Below are 17,265 nucleotides of genomic sequence, written 5' to 3'. Positions count from 1 at the left end.
GTGCACTGCTGGCAGAGGAACCACTTCACTGAGTTATTTTTCCCGGATAACAGGTTGGGGTTTTGTTCTGTAATACACTGTGGCTTGAGGGAAGGACATGGAGTAGACTTGGCCTGGCACCAGCTTATGCAGTAATGTTACTTGTGAGCTGCGGGCTTTGGTCATGCATGTGAAAACCATCGCTGTGTGCCAGGCAAAACACAATCACAACCACTGCTGTTCTTGAGTGGTCTCTCCTCAGTCCTCCCTCACCAGAGTCTGCATTGCTGGCAGGGGCCCCACTGCTTGTCTGGATGTCCATGTTGTCCCCCACTATCCCCTCCCTTCCTCCTCTGCTGACAGCCCTTAGCCCAGATTCTACCCATTGGGGAAGAAGAAAGGAAGCAAAACAAAATGGATGTAATCCCCCAAACTGATGCTGCACAAAATTAGAGAGGAACTACACAGAGGGTTCAAGGCAGTGGATCTAGCCAAGAGAAACTTGGGACGCTGCAGGGAACTAGGATACGAATAAATTACTGTAAGGGTGACAAATGCAGAACTGGAACGTAATTACTGGGCAAACCCATTCACCTTGGCCAAATCCAGATTCACACTGAAGGGTCTTAAACTACTTTTCTAAGCCAAATAAAGTAATGACAATTGCTGTTTCTCATGGAACGTGAACTGAGGTGAACAAGTTAGGCTCCCACAGCTAGTCACTGCCAGAAACTGAGTCTTCTGGCAGTCAGCCTCTGCTACCCACAAGCGATGCTATTTTTCTTCTTAGAGAATTGTTTGCATGTTGCAGATAGCAAGCTCACATCTGTATCAAATGTAGCACAACACTCCCACACTGTGGAGAGGCTGGCACTACAGTCACATCCTGGCAAAGAAAGACCCAGGGGATGCTCCCAAGGCTCAAGACTAGAAAGGAGCTGGGTTTGGCATGGGGTAGCCCAGATATCAGAACAAAATTTTGTGGGGCAAAGTCCCAAAAGGGAGGTTAGCCTCGCTCAAATGTTTGCAGAGGAACCCGGGACCAGTCCTCTTCTAATACAATACTTTACTGCAGAGTTTTGGCAGTATTAGGCAGAGGACAGCAGTAAAGCAGGCACCATTGTGCCACGTGCTCTGCCAAAGCATAAGAGATGGTTGCTGACATTTCTGGCCCTACATCCCTGTCTCCAGAGTCTTTACAAAGCTACTTGGGAGGAGGCTCTGTCAGGAGCTAACACGACAGCTTCTCTTTCCTGTGCTCACAGCAACGAGAAATAATTAGCTGGTAAATAATAAACATTTCTTGCATGTGGTTTCAGGGTCTTTTCTAAAGCAACAGATTTTCTCCTGAGCTACAGCAGCCCAAGTTACTTTCTGCTTCTTCTGAAGGGGGAGAGAAGAATGTTATCAAAAGTGCTGGCAGCCCAAAGTGCTGCTCTGGGAGTGAAAACTGAGCTAGGCTTTAATTTTAGGGCCCAAGAGTCATCAGTGCAGCAGCTGTTTTGAAACTCTATCACCTCTGCCCCTCCAGCTCAATTCATGGCTCCCCATTGCTGGGAGCTGCGAAATTCCTCTGCTTGCTATTTGCATCCCCTCTGGAACATATAGTAAAAGTCTCCTGCTTGGGGCTTTTGTTGCTGATTGCAGCAATGGATATGAGGCACCATCATGACCGATTCAGGCATAGAGCTCCTGAGAAAAGTCAATGGACTGTGTAAAAAATGGCTACTGAGTTTCACTTCCCAGCTTGGAACTACCTGGCCCTGGTTTTCAAAGGTGCTGAAAACTAGGGCCTGGTAAGCAACAAGTTCAGTTCCCCTTTCTCCTCTTAAAAACATCTGCTTTGGAAATTTGGGATAGACTTATTTGGCCAGAGCCAGGAAGAGGAATTAAGAGTCTGGCCTTAAATGGGAGCTGGTATTATTGCAGTCTCTGCCCTCCCATTTAGAGGATTCTTTCCGCCCCTCAGGTCTTTCCCCTTACCAACCCCACCACCCTATTTCTTATCTCCGCCCTGTTGAAGTAGCAGCACTACAAGAACCCAGCTTGGATTCAAAACGGCCACAGGTTGTGTCCCAAAAGCGCTGCCAGGAAAGGCGGCACAGCACGAATATGCTCAAGAGCGCTTCCACAAATGACAGAAAGAGCAGTTCTTCCCAAAGAGGTTTGAGCTGGCCAATATCCTCCTGAACATGATGACACAGGCATGACGCAAAAAACGACAGCACTGCGGGAAGGCAGGGCTAACTAAACCTTAGCAAGTACAGGGAGGTGAGAACTGCAACAGGTCCTTGCCTCAGTGCTGACTCAGCAGCCTCCACAGCTTTGGGAGCAGAGCTGGGTTCTCCCAGCTGCTGACTCCTGTTGAATGTGCTAAATTAACACCGGTTTGGATCCCTCAGCTTCTTTTAAGAGACTTTGCCATTTTCACTTGCTTCGAGCAAGGAATTTTAGGTTATCAGCCTCTCCTTAGAAAACAGAAATGTACTGGAAAATGAGGCTAGCACACAGAGAGCACAAACCTCTTTTTCTAGCCTGAACCCTAACATGACAAAATCACCCAGTACGGTGATACTGCAAAGCAAATGGTTCCTCTGGATCAAGGAGCCCCAAGGAAGAAAGGCAAAGCAGCACTAGAGGCTGGTGCCATGGCAAGCAGCACAGTGGGGGGTTGCAGCCCTGGTGACATGACCTGCTGGACTGTAATCGGAGCAGGATGGAGTAGAGAGGTCTTTCCTAATTTAATTTTGGGTGGCCTTGGCATCTCAGAGGCAAATCAGCTGCGTACAACCCAAAGAATGTGCAGCGCTGAGGAAGATAAACTCGTCACGGAGGGGTCTGAGCCAGAGAAGAATGGTGACATTGTGCTGCAAACTGGAAACTCCTTAAGCTGAGTTTATAAGACTCTTCTGTCTCTGCACAGCAGTCGTGGCCCCTCCTCTTGCCTCCGCCAGCTCCCCTGACTGGGTGACAAACAGCAGCGAGCAGCTGGACTTTGCTCCAGTGTCTCCTGTGCTGGACACTTGTGGGAATCCATCAAGACAAGTCAGCAACAAAGATCTCCTGTCCCTTAGAGCCGTGACACCTGATAGGGGCGAAGGGGTGAGGAAGGGACCTGGGCAGGGAAAGAAGGAGCAGAAATAGCTTTATCTTTCAGGTCGGTAAGGAAAGGATGCTCTCTTTTAGGGAAAGTTTGGGATTTGTTTGAAGTGAGGATGATGTCCAGGATCAACACTCTAGTTTAGTTCAGCACCTATTCAGGTGCTGCTTGCAAAGAGATGCACTCCTGGAGTTAGGGCTGGCCACATCCCAGTCTTATCTCAGGAGAGTAGATAGCTGGAGGACTTCCTTCGCTCTTCCTTCCAGTGCAAGGGAAGTCCCGAGACTGAGCATATGAAGAGTTGAGTTTTTAAATGTGCCCAATGCTGCCCTGACCTTTCTTCCCTTTGAGTTGAACAGAGGCTTTTGCAGAGGTAAAGGAGAATGATCAGACTGATCTGGAGCATTTCTGAAAAGTCCCCCTATCCTTATACAGCACAACATAGTGACATTCACCATCCCACAGTGATGTTTTTTCCTGGTGATAGCCAAGCACCTTCCTGAATTAATGAAACAAAATGCCTGACATCTCTCCAGTCTGAGCATGCAGAGGGCAATTGTGTGAGCTAGAAGGCTTTGCCCTGATGTCTGGAAGGGCTAGTGAGGGTAGGTATCAGGTCCATTCACAACTTGAAGAACCCAGGAATGAGGCTGAATCGTGCTTTCCCCTAAATGCAGGGTTTGGGATTTTTAGGGATTCCCCACATGTACACTTCCCCACAGCATTTTCTGAGGCTGAAGATGTATACCACCAATTTAACCTCCTTAAACTGAAAGAGGAAAATTGAAACCTCTTCTTCTTTGGCCACGCTAGCTGCAGGCTCACCCTGCAACCCTGTTAATTATTCATGTTTGTCAGGAATGTACCTCTTTGTTCAAATAAAGCCCAGCTTTATGACCTGTGGGGGACAAGCTGCCTCCCCTCACCACAGGAATCAGGCTGCCATTTAATTCTTAGAGATGCTGCAGGAAGGGTACAATGGGATCATACATCCTGGATAATTAATTTGGGCAGAGTTACAGAAAAAAATTAATCCCCAGGCCAGAAGAAATTTCAGCAGGTGGTTAAGAGGCCAGCAGGCAGATCCATCAAAGCTGTGCCCATGGATCCATCTCCTCGATGGCCTTCATACACCCACTACCAGATGAACAACTGGCCTCTGTTCACAGTCAGGGTCACTCTGCTGACTCTCTGGGTACAGACACAGTGCCACACGAAGGACAAGATATTTTGCCTTACAGAGACGAAGAGGAAACCAGTGAAGGAGGCAGGAGCTTCACATGAACTGTGGTCTGAGGGAAGAGTCCTGCTACCTGGCAGAGCTCTCCTCCCCTACAGGGAGCAGTGCAGGACAAGGCACAGGGCACACATCACCTTTCCAGGCATGGGTCCATGCTCAGGACCAGCTGTACAGCCCACCCCTGGTCCTGCTTCTTTCCCTTTGCTCAACACAGCGTGCATCTCTGCTTGCTTCCCTCTTGGCAGAGCCGTACCAGCACAGCAGGCTTGCACACTTGCTCTGTGGCCTGCCCAGCACCGCAGCACACAGGGGCACAAAGTCACCCTACCGCCAGAGCGGAGGGCTTGGCAGATCGGCCCTATGCTACATACACAGCTTCTCCCAAGCCACAGAGTGTATCCTACCAGTTGTATTTCTAACTCAGGTAAAGGCTCTTGACACACCAGAGCTGGCAGATTTCAAGACTAAAACGCTTTTTAGAAATCACCAGGGCAGTTCAGAGACAATGGACAAAGCCCTAGACAAGCCAGGGAGATGCCACACAGAGCCCAAAACACTCAGTGCCGTGGGAGAGAAGAGCAGTAAATACACTGTGTCATCCCTGCACACAGCAGCAGTCTTGACCGTGACATCCTGCTGGCTCCTGGCCAGCAGCTGCTTGTCTGAGAGGCAGCCCTGCCTGCACGCTGCCTGCAAGGCCCTGCAGCTGGAGGAGGCTGTCAGGCTCCAGCTGGGACCAGCAATCCTGAGAACTGATGCAGCAGAACAGATTAATGGTCCATCCAGTCTGGTTTCGTGCACTAGACAGTGACTGGTGCTGGCTGCTTCCAGCAAAGCTTTAGCTCGCAGAAAGGGGACCAGCACTGCTCAGTGTGATGACTGGAGGGAGATGCTTTCCATTTGCCAGCCAGTGACCATTTCATATTCTGAGCACTGGGACCAGAGCTTGCTCCCTTGTTAGGGGAGCCAAAGACCCTTGTCTCATTTGTGCCAGTCGCTAATTACCTTGAGGAATTTAGTGAGCTGACCCCATTAGCCACATGCCCCCTGGCTGGTGTTCCTCTCATTATCAGCAGGCTGCATTGCTCCCTTATCTGAAGAGGAATAGTGAGATAAGGAGACAGTGGAGGAAAGAATAAATGAGGCATGAAGGAAACAAAGGGAACGTTTGCCCCAGTTTTCAAGGGTCACCAGAGAAGGTCTCTGCTCATCAGAAGTGTCACTGAAGTGAAGAAACCTCTGTGTACAATGTACAGGGGTTGGATAAGAAGCAAATGCCAGAGCAGTAGCATAGCATGGCACTTTTACATCCCACAGTCATGTATTTGCTTGTTGAATTCTTGGTCCAACACATTCCCAGCTCTGAATAAACTTCACCTTTAAGGGTTAGTGGCCTGGCTGCTCTCTCGAAATTGTGAGTGGATGCTTGGTGCCTTGATGGCTGGAGGAGAAACCAAATTATCAGGAATCTGGACATTCCTGTCTTCCTAGGTGGTTACTTGGGTCTGTAAGTGTCATTAAGCTGGGAGGGGGTGATAGGGAACGGGCTTCCAGGGAAGCAAATGAATTTCCAGGAAGAGGTCTCACCCTTCTAATCTCACCATGCAGGTCTCTAACTACAAGCCCCTCATGTGAAATGTTCAAGAGAGGTACCAACCTCTGGTATCCATTTTACAGGGTTGTCCACAGATGCATAATTCGATTTATTCCTCCCACCTCTTTGCTGCTCTTGGTTCTGAAACACAAGTAAAGGAAAGTCAAAGTAACCTGATAAATGACTGGACACTGACACTACATAAGAGGGCTCAAATGTGGTCACAAGAACAAGTGAGAAAACAGCAAGTTCCCAGACCCTTTTCAAAGGAGAGGCTGGCCATCACAGACATGGGGTGGAAACGCTCCCTGCCTCCATGTCAGCAAATTTCCATGATGATACACCAAGAGGAAAGGACACCAGCACTTTGTAACGGTTTGTCAGCACAGAGCTAAAAGTTACATCATTCTGCAATTTTTTGCCCATCCTTGTTTTAAAAGGTCCAAGCAATAGTCCTTCCAACACTTCCTTCAGGTAACAACACTGAGATGTACTTCACTAGAAAGCTACAAACTTTCTCCCGACCTTTTATTTCTGCCTCCGTCTTGCTTAATGCTACCTTCCTGTGCCACATACCCAGCCAGCTTCAGACCACCGCTATGGCTGATTACGTCTAACACAGCTTTGACTACAGTGGAGTCATTGTACATTCATATTGCTGTGACTCAGCTCAGAATTTGCACTGTGGCATGCTCTCTTTTTGCGCGGAGAGAGCTGTCTCTTGGGGCCCCAACATCGGAAGGGAATGTTTTCCCTTTCAAACATCCAGAAGACATCCCAAGTCTCCTCACCTGGTGTCCCAGTTTTTGAGGATAGTAAAACTGGAGGCTCGGTTCCCCAGCTGGGACATTCCTGTCCGCCAAAGCCTTAGCCAGTTCCCTCCAGCTCTCATATCCTGCACAGAGCAAACAGAAAGAGATGTCAGAGTACATGCTAAAAAAAGAAGCCGCAGCAGTTACCAGAATAATTTGGTCCTGTGAGAGGCTGAGAGACTTCTAATGCTCTGGAATTGCTCAGCAGAGACCAGGACCTGTTTACTTTATTTGCAGTGGGCAGACTGATACAGGGAAAAAGAAATGGCCTTTGCCTTCCTCAAAAAAATCTTCTCTTGCTCTTATTAATTTGTTATATTAAAGATTCATCATAGTTATAAAATGCATTTCAGAGACGACACTAGTTACACTAAAGACGACCAATTTTTTAACTAATAATATGGAGGAAAAAAGCATAAAACAATAGCCAGATTCCTAATTTGTCTAACCACCAAAAGAATATTATTCTGAATATGCACCTATTTGCAAAATAAAAGCTTTCAGTATTCCTCTCTTGAGGGAAATACTGAATGACTAGAAACTCAGCACCTGATGGGACATTGAGCTACAATGGCTAAACTATCAGCACTGAGGAAGTTAAGAACATCAGTATTTAAGTGGAGGCAGCTTCCAGGTTCAAATGCAGCTTGCAGGTTCAAATGCAGCTTCCTTTTCCACTCCGTCCCTACCCAATCTGCTCCATCCAGGAGCCATTCTGAGTTTCCTGCTGCAACTCCCTTGGCCAACTTGGGTTTATGAGGGACAAAGACAAGCAGGCACAATATAACCTTGTAGCTCTCTACATCACTAGTGAGACAGAGCCCAGTAAACAATGCGGTTTTCAGGTCTGCTAAACACATTGGCAGTGAGTCAGCAACTACCCAACCTGACAGCACAGCAGTTCGGCGCTGTGCACACATCTCATGACAGCTTAACTGTGAAGAGCACAAGTACCGAAACATCCTCGAGCACTTGCTTTTCCCAGGCTGGCGGTGGGCCGGCTAAATAGCTGCGTACCAGGGAGTGAAGTTGAACTCTTTGCACATTTTCTTTAAAAATGGAAATTTAGATGCCAGGGTTGATGGCAAACCTGTGGGAAAGCTTTTCAACCCCAGAACTCTGCAAGGCCCACAGGAGTTTGTTGCCTCAGTATATAAAGGGAAACATCCCATCAGCTTCCAGCTTCCCTCTTCACACAGGTATTGGCATGTCTGAATCCTGAGACAGCTGATCTGAGCCCTCTGCACTGCTCTTGTGGCAAAAAGTGACAGGGACATGCTCTGAGTAGGCAGCAGAGACCACTGCTGAGGAAAATTCCATTCTGAGAGCTGGCATATCCATCTTTACCCTGCCCCATCCCAACCCTGCAGCATGGGAAAGGCATTACGGCTAAACTAGAAGCACACTCCATCAACTGCCTCTATAAGCTACGTGATTCATATCAGCTCCAAAGCATCCCTGAGCTATGCTGAGGCCAAGGCAAACCGCAAACAACTCCAGGAACTAGAAGCCACAAATGGCCCCTTCAGAGATTCTTCTCCCCAGCTATGCTGAGCCCTGGGCCTACTGCCCCTACAGACAGGGTTGTGAAACCCTGCCTTAGCTCACTCCTGAATCTGGGTGCTGTGGACTGTGACGATTAATGAAAAGAAAGTGCATGAAATATAGAAAATGTGAAAGTCACAGACTTGAAGAGTCACAGACTTTGAAAGCTACAGACTTTCTGACTCACAGTCAGAGGCAGCTAGGGTGTCCTGCTCCCCTGAGGCTAGTGGCTGTTTAGAGAAGTGATTTTGATTCAGACCCTATTAGATGCTGTTTAGCAATGAATTTCTGATCCAGGTCATCCCACCCCCAGACTCTGATCTGAAGCTGTGGGTTTAGTCTATGACTAAAAACATCAACACCAATATTGAACTTGTGCAGAAAATTTTTTTACTTACTTTTTTTTTTTTTACTCACTCTGGGTAAGTAGTCTACTGATTAATGCAGCCTAAGCAAGGATCATGCTTCAGGTATTAACTGATTGTCATAGGAAAGAAGAAATTCCTGTATCTCCATATAAAATAACATGTAGTTGGCGAGTTTCCACCTCACTGAGGATGATGAGGAATGGACTACCATTTCTGAACATCCTGCTGCTGGACAGGCAGTCTGCTTTGCAATGCGACTGGAACAGTCTTTTTGGTTCACGTGAAATTCAGTGCTCACTGCTTTAAGTACTCCTCTTACCAGCGGTTAAAGGGAGCAAGCTTTTCTTCAGAGGAGAGAACAAGAAGAGGGGGACTGGCTAGACTAGAGAGGAAGTAAGTAAAACAGGAATAAAAAAAATAAGTTATGGGAGGATGATGGTATTTCAACTGTCAGTTCCTTCTCCAAGATTCACTGAGGGAAAAGGACTCCAAGAAAAGTAAGTTTTGTGCAAAGGTGAGAGATTACTTGTTTTTGTTCTTAAACTCAGAACTTCACAGGCCTTTGGAATAAGCTCATGATGAAATTCCAAGAATTAGCCTCTCCTGAAAAAGGATGTTGGCCAGCACAGACTGCTGGTCTGGTCCACCGTGGCGATTCCTGGGCTTCTCTGTGTTTAAGTTCCTAAGCACAACTGGCACAGAGCCCACTGCAAAGCAAATACAGAGGCCTGGCTGGATGCAAATGCCAATTGCTGACATTTTGCTGACCCTTGGAAAAGAGAAGAAAGGGGAATAATTGTCTGTATTGTACAAATATTTACCTAATGCTTATATCAGCTGAACAAGGAAGAGACAAAGCAGCTAGAAATTAATCTGGAGGTAGCAACTTCTGTGCTTGTTAAGTTGTACTTCTTCGGCAGATTAATTCCCCAACACAGTAAGAAAAGAATTTCAGAAAATAACAGGGTGAACACTCCCCTTAGGAGACATTCTTGGTGTTCCAGCTCCTCGTCAAAAGACTGGCTTTTCCCTGGAAAAGCTTCTGGGGGAAGAAACAGGCTTTCCCCACACACTGCTTGGTCAGAGGAGGGAGGGAGCTATGGAAAGCAGGAGAAGGGACCAACCTCTTCTGGCCTCCTTTAGCCAGACCTGTGAGGCCAACTGTTATCTGAGGGCATGGTAAGGGTTTTCTCCCCAGCAGAGGCCACAAGATCAGGGCTTCACTTTACAGGTACCTCCCATGTGAAAGCCAGAGAGCAGAGCCCTGTGGTAGGTCCTCTGCTCAAGAGCATCAGAGCAAGGCAGTCTATGACAGGTTTGGACTCTCTGAGCTATTGGTGAGTGCTGTGCAGTAGCCAGGTGTCTGGGGCATTTTCTTGATGGCTACTTCAAGTTGACAAGACTCTATGTGGAAAAAACAGGAGGCAGGAACTAAAATACCTCAGCAAATACTTAGGTATCACTAAGCAGGAACACCAGACCTATTACAGTTTTGCTCCAGCCCCTCTATGAAATTGGCCTTGGCTAGGATGGGAAAAGGCAAATTGTAAAGGCAGAAAAACACAGGCTTAAGAAAGACCATCGTTCCCAGCTAGGCAAGCAGCTGAAGGCATGAGGCCAGCCCTTGCAACCGTGAGCCTGCCAGACAGACATAGACACTCCTGTTGCTTCTCTGCTCTAGGCACCGATCCCCTCTCGCTCCCTTGAAGCACACTGTTGCTCTCCAAGGCTGCTTTTTTGCATGCTCGCCCTCCGTGGCAGCGGGCCTGGCCCCCCCGGGCCACCGGTGATCGGTTCGGTGAGGGAGTTCAACAGGAAACCAACCCACAGGGAAAGAGGTGTGCATGGTTTCCCGCTGGACCAGCTCGCCAAATCAAGCCGTCCATTAGCCATGAGAGTGCCACAACTAGTGTAACATCAGACCGCCCTCTTCACCAGCCCTGCCAGTGACGCACAGGTGGTGCCACAGCACGATGGACGGAGTGGATTTGTATGGTTTTGTGCCGTGAGAAGCTCTGATGAGCAAGGAGATGTGGTTGGAGAGGCTGGGAAGGGGCAGAAGGGCACAGCCACCTGAGGAGAGCAGAGGAACCATATGGCACAAGTTTGAGGTCAAAGATTACAAGCGTGCCTTGGGCACAGCAGTGAGACCTTCCTGAGCTGGGGAACCGGCTCATGACTTACCCCCAGGTAATAGACAGCCTCAGTGCTCTAGAGTACCCAGCTGTGGCACAGCCGTTGCTGTCGCCTGCACAGCTATTTCAGGTGCACATGAGGACAAAGTGGTAGCGCCAGGCCAGGTTTGGAGTTGGCGGAGACTTCAAGAAAATTCCCAGAACGGTTCCTTAGGCTGCAGACTGGCTGCTGCAGCCAGAAACCAGACCCAGGCTGGGGAGGTTACTCAAACTTCCATTGCAAGAGTAAAGTCAGCTTTTCACTGCTAATGACAGTAGTTGCCCAGTGGACTTTTCTTTCCTGAAAAGCAGCTACAGCTCATAACCTAATTGCTGACTGTCACTCAAACTTTAAGAGCTCAGCTAAGCAGAAATACAAAAAGAGAGGTATTTATTTGGTATGATGCCACTGGAAAACACTGGTAACCTGCTATCTGGTTAGAAATTAAGGGATACAAAAGCTGTAAAAAGAGGAAGTAAGATAAAGCTGTTCCTTGCCTTCAGGCTGCTCAGAGCCCATGGGTTTATCTCCCCCTCTTCTGAGCTATGCTTTTTTACCACTCTCATGTTAAAAATCAGCTAAGGAAGCAACAGGGACAGCAAATCATGATGGGGAGCGGATTTCATCCAACAGCTATCAACTCTGCCAGAACAATGTACCTGAAAGATCATCTCAAGAAAAAAACCAACAACTACAAAAAAACAAAAAAAGAAAAACTCCACAGAAACCCACAGCCAGAGATGATAGTAGCCAGGGAGCTATCAGGCCTGAGGGCAGGAACGTGACCAGAGCTGCTCTATCTGTTTGGAGATTAGATCCACCAGGCCACTGTGCTGCCCCCAGCCCCAGACAGCACCTGATGTTTCAATTAGTCCATGGAGGTACCTGGCCCAATTGTGTAAGAGGGAAATCCCAGACCCCCTCAGGTGATCAGCTTTCCCATTGAAGGATGAGATTTGATTACTCTGCTCTTGTTACTGCTGCTTACATAGCTGCAAATGCTATTAACAACCGTATGTTACCCAGCCCTTTTGTAATCATGCTGAATGATTTCACTCAACAGCCTAAGGAAGCAGCATGTCTGTAGGCTGGTTCACATGGGAAGCATTTCCTTCTGATCTGGGACAGTCCTCCTCTCTTGTTGTAGGGACAGAGCAAGAAAAAAACTGGTAGGCATGAGGCACTGTTTTGTTCATTACCTCCATTGACCACAGACTCTTCAGCATGGCATAACAGTTTAACACTCACCTTGATGGTCTTATTTCCCCTCTTCTATCCCAGCTGAATTTCTTCAATTTGCTCTCTTCTGAGGGGACTGCAATGTGATTGAGGACTTTCCCAGTAAGATTCCTGGTGAAACAGGCATGCAAGAGCAGTACCCAACACCCCCAAGTATTGCCGTTAGGCACCTTGAAAAAGAACTAGTCCCAAAGACATCGGGGAAACGTGGCTTGAAACTGAACGTGACATAGCAGCGCAACTCAGGGAGCTATTTGCAGTCTCACCTGCATATACACCAAGTCTCCTGCCCTGAATACTAACCTCATTGCTACCTCCTGCCTCAGTTGCTTCCATTTAGCTTATAACCCATTCACATGCAATGCACTGGCAGTGCTTTCACCCACTCTGCGATCTCAGGTGTCAGAGACAGTGAGGTGGTGATCCAGCAACCAAATACTTCTGGCCAGTGAGATCATGGGGACAGGCTGCCATGCTGTGCTGTGCGTCCCAGGCAGCCTTGGTACATGGTGCAACTTCATGGCTGCAGCCTGACAGGGTAGATCTCCTTGTCACCTGGCCAAGGCAGTGCAGCATCATGCACTAAGGAAATGGGTATTTAGGGAATTCATCTTGCCTTTTATGCATCCTGACCAGAGCAAACCCCTATTGCTAACACCATGCTGTAGGAAAAGCAACAGATATGCATGCAGCTGCGTGACACAGGCACACACAGCATAAAAATGAAGCGTAAACTGACCTCATAAAAATAAAGGTGTGGGGGGAGGACAAAGTGGAAAAGAACATCCAACGGTTTTTGGCCATAGGTGGTAAGTGAAGGTTAAGTCAGGCCATGAATCAAGGACAGGGGGCCATAGACACTATCAAAAAATTATTCAAGGGTAGAAGTAGGCCAAGAGAGAGTCTGTCTGGTTACTCATTCAAGTCAGTAAAAGCTATAGGTGGATAAAGAGTGAACTCCTTGCCCTCAGATCAAGATCAGAATAATGCTCCTAGAGTTAAAAGGATTCAAGAAGTTATGAAATCTGCTGTTACAGTGAACACTGCAAACCTTTCCATTTCTGGTTAGTGCCGCACTCTGCAAATGTGAAGCAGATCAGCAATCATATGTAAATCGCGAGTTATAGAGAGTTTGTGCAAATATGAATTACTCTATTCTTCCTCAAATTACAACTCTATTCCCTGCTTGTGAAGTTGCATGGTTTTGTCATCTGTGAGTTTGCAAATTCTGACAAATTAGTTGGCAAATTAAAAGTATCTGAAGCATGACTGAGAAAAAGGCAAAGTACTGCACTCAGGAACCAGAGAGGAAAATGAAGAGTCATAACAATCCATGGCACTCATGTAGTTTCACCTGCAGGCTCACCCACCAAATAATACCTTGCTGCTATTGCCCCCTAGCTATAGGAAAACTATTTGTTTATAGAGGAAGGAAGGAACTGATAAGCAGTGGCTGGGCCACTAACCTGGTTTGTGGAAGGTAAAATTCAAATCCTGCTTCTGCCACAAAAATTCTCCATTACCCTAGTTCAGTCATGAAATCCTTCCACGCCACAAGAATATCTAGCGAATACTGCCTACCTCCTAAGCGCTCAGCAAGGATAAACACTTTGAGATGCAATGGTGGATTCAAATGACATAGTCATGATGTTAACTGTCAGCTGCACAACCCTTCAAAATTATGGAGCTGAGGTCAAAATCAGCTCCAGAAATGCCTCAGTTTTCAACTTAGTGTGTATTAAACTGACTCCAACTGCTGTTTATCTGCATTTGCTGAGTTGAAGGAGGTTCAGGAGCTGACCCCAGTTTCTGTCCCCAGGGCAGCTACACGCAACAGTGGGCCCAGGTGCGCGGCACCCAGACACAGCTTCAGCTGCACGGCCAACCCCCAGCACAGGTCCGACAGTGGCCCCAGGCCACCAAGGCACATCCCCTCCTGCACGCTCTCACCTCCTTGACCAGGTAACTTAATCCCTCTTCCTTACCATCCTCCCTTCTACAGCTGCAAAGGTAAAGTACATTAAATAGTCAAGAAGGATTAAATTTGGGGAGGGGGAGAGGAAAAGGGGGGGTACTTTAGTTTTTTAGGGATTAGCTGGCAGTTAGCATGCTCAGCTCTGAGACATCATGCTGCACACAAACTGACTCCACAGCTGCCAACTCGTAAACTACTGCCACCGAAAGCAAACGCTCTCTTGCTTTTTACACTATTTGTGCACAGCAATGGACTTCTCTGAACAACCACAGCCAGAGCTGAAAAGACCAGCATCAAGTCATACCAAGACTCAAAGGGTGTTCAAGTATTTCACACCACAGTTGCACTTACTGAGTCAGGCTTTTGCCAATTTTTTTTTTTTTTTAAACATAGGGTTTGCATCAAAACCATTTACTGATGAGAGATCAAGATGTTGGGCTTGGTTGAGCTAAGATACTTGCCGTGCTTGGAAAAACTGGCAGGTTAACAGAAGGGCACAAAATCAAGTGTGTAAATTTTAATTTTTCTTCCTGCTTTTAAGATCAGAGAGTCATTTGCTACTTTGTGGGCTCCAGTTTCTAGCTTTTTTCTTTTTTTTTGGTAAATGGTAACATCTGACATTATTTTTGGAACAAAATACCTCTAATCCTGGAACATCTACATGAATCTCTACCAATTTATTCCCAGAGACCACATCCTCAACTGCTGACTCACACCCTGCAGCTCTACATACAGTCTGCTTTTTCACAGAAATAATAATAATGTAAAAATTTCCTATCTGGCCCTCAAGGTGACTGGCATGAAAAGCAGCTGTTCCACCTGGTTATGATCAGTGAAAGTGATATTCCTGGCACTCTCCCCTTTGTCTGGAGGCACCAGCGAAACCATGCCCTTAGAGGCAGGACGGCAACAAACGCCTCCTCTATCACAGTAACAAGTTAATTAAAGCTAATGTTTGTCTCCATACCTCACCAACTCAGTGAAGTAAGTCATATGCATTGCACTCAAACAGAATTGAGATACTTCTTATCCACTTTTATTCATATGTATGGCATCATCAACAACTCTAGTAATGACTTCTTACAAAAAGAAACGCGTTTGTAAATGCCTTCTACCATCAACTGAAGTGTTGTTTTGATGTTCATGGTTTCTGAATAAATGCAATGAATAACAGGTAACTCATGTATGAGACTTCCTTACTCTGAGTACAGGGAGGTACCTGCAAAAATAAAGAAACAAAATAGCAATTTACGCTATTTGGAAGACAGCGGTCTTTGCCGTCCGTTTTTCTTTTTGCCACAAGACTGTGCCCAAGAAAGTTCAACAAGGTCATTCATGCAGCTCTCAAAAAAAACGCACGTCTCAACTGATCCAGGCACCGCAGCACACTAAGACTGTTGAAAGAGCGTTCCAACAGAGTTTTTACACAGGAGCTGTCTAGGATGTGAAGTAGAACATCAACTGTGCAAGAAACCTCCAACTCCAAATTTGTTATTTCTTTACAGAACATACCTCACCATTTTTTTTTTTTTTGTATCTTGGATGAGGATTTTAACACAGACTCATTTTAATGAAGCTTGCAGCTTCCACATAGATGCAGCTGTCCCAAAATACCTGCTGCAACTTTATTTTCACTTAAGATCTGTGAATTTTTTTGCTGTAGGAAACACCACCCATTGCTTTCATGAAATAGAACCTTTTCATTTCTCTACTTGCCATTTGTATTTGCCATTTTGCTCAAAACTGCTGTAGCCATTGTTTTCTTGAATTCACCCTAAAGGCAATAATCCACTCCCTCTCAGATGTATTGTTTCCATGGTCTCTGTGAGAATTGCGACAAATTTTTTACCCTACACAATCAGTTTCAGTAATGACTACAGGAGGTCTAGGGGCAAGATTAAAGGAAGAGAAGAATTAAGATAAAGAATAGCCTGGACAAACATCTGCCGCAAATCATGCAGGTAGAGCTGACCCTGCCTCAAGGCAAGGAAACAATTTGAAATGACCCTCTTGAAGGCATCCCAGACATATCCTAAGATGTGATTAAGCTATTTTAATTTGCCTGTATTATTGTGGGTTATAAAACAACTGGTATTGCCAGGGGTCTGCATGGGACACCCTGCCCCAGCACAGAACAAAGCTCTGAAGGCAGAGACATACCTAAACAATACAACACTTGCCTGACAGCTAAGCTAAGGAAGAAAGAAAAGGAGATATACTGATGAATATCAGAGAAATATAATCCGTTAAGTTAAAACCAGACACCTTTCTGTGACTCTCTGTGAAAGGGAGAGAACTGCAACTCTGTAACCCGCAAGAGTAGAAAAAAACCTGTAAAAATAAGGGGACCCAGGGACACAGCTGACATGGAGTGCAAAATGCTCATAATAACCCTCAGAGACATCTGCTACAAACATTATAGCATGAAGACTGGGTCACTGGTGCTCAAGAATGCTCCTTGCAACCATCCAGAGCAGGAGAGTACTCAAACATGAGCAGATCAGAAAACACCCCATTACACAAAATGGAAACAATTTTACAGAAAAGTTATGGGACAGGAAAAAATGAGAATACAATTAGAAGGTTAAGAAACACAGCACAGAGCGTGACTCTTTCTCAAGTAAAGAATCACGCCATCCTCATATTAACAGAACACAAATCATTTTTAAGTAATAAAAAGGAACTGACAGTGCAGTCGTTAGGATAGTACTTTAGCATTGTTTTCTAGGTACATCAAATTAGAGACTGTCTGATGCTTGAATTTTGAGTCAACTGAAGTCAACCAAAGCCCCCTGTTAATGGATTTTAGATAAAGCTCTAGAGCTACTCCAAAAATTTCAGGAACTTGGATACAATCCCTATGTGTAGGTGTACTTGCCTGATTCTAATTCCAAATTTAAAACTGCAGTTTCTGGTTTAGCTTTACATATGACCAAACACTGACTAAAATGGCAGTAAAAAGCAACTAGAATTTCAGAATGTACTTAAAGAACGTCTGAAATCTCTCATCAGAAGCTGACAGCTCCAAATCCATGCCCAAAGCTTCCTTTGGCCTCAAACCCTAAATGTCAGGCTTCATTAGTCTTTGCAAAGGAGCTGAACCCTCCCCCATAACACCATTACTGAATTTAGCAAAAGCGTAATTTGGACTGCTGTCCTATTTCCTCTGAATCATCAAATACTGACTGCTAGTCAGGGCAGGCAAACTTGTGAGATGGACTAATGGTTTAATATGTTA

General features: G+C 46.2%; 1 protein-coding gene across 2 annotated transcripts in view; it reads right to left on the bottom strand.

Moving 5' to 3' along the window:
- B4GALNT3 (beta-1,4-N-acetyl-galactosaminyltransferase 3) overlaps positions 1-17,265 on the bottom strand; it is a 69,632-nt gene that overhangs the window by 22,034 nt on the left and 30,333 nt on the right. For both annotated transcript variants that reach the window (XM_064514853.1, XM_064514857.1), the window contains exons 2-3: positions 6,705-6,808; positions 5,977-6,054 (exon numbers count right to left, since the gene is read on the bottom strand). In XM_064514853.1, the coding sequence (XP_064370923.1) occupies positions 5,977-6,054; positions 6,705-6,808 (182 nt within the window). The remainder of the gene's footprint in view (positions 1-5,976; positions 6,055-6,704; positions 6,809-17,265) is intronic.

This window comes from Dromaius novaehollandiae, chromosome 1 (assembly GCF_036370855.1).
Source record: "Dromaius novaehollandiae isolate bDroNov1 chromosome 1, bDroNov1.hap1, whole genome shotgun sequence".
Classification (NCBI taxonomy): domain Eukaryota; kingdom Metazoa; phylum Chordata; class Aves; order Casuariiformes; family Dromaiidae; genus Dromaius; species Dromaius novaehollandiae.
This window is presented reverse-complemented; position numbering and strand designations above follow the sequence as displayed.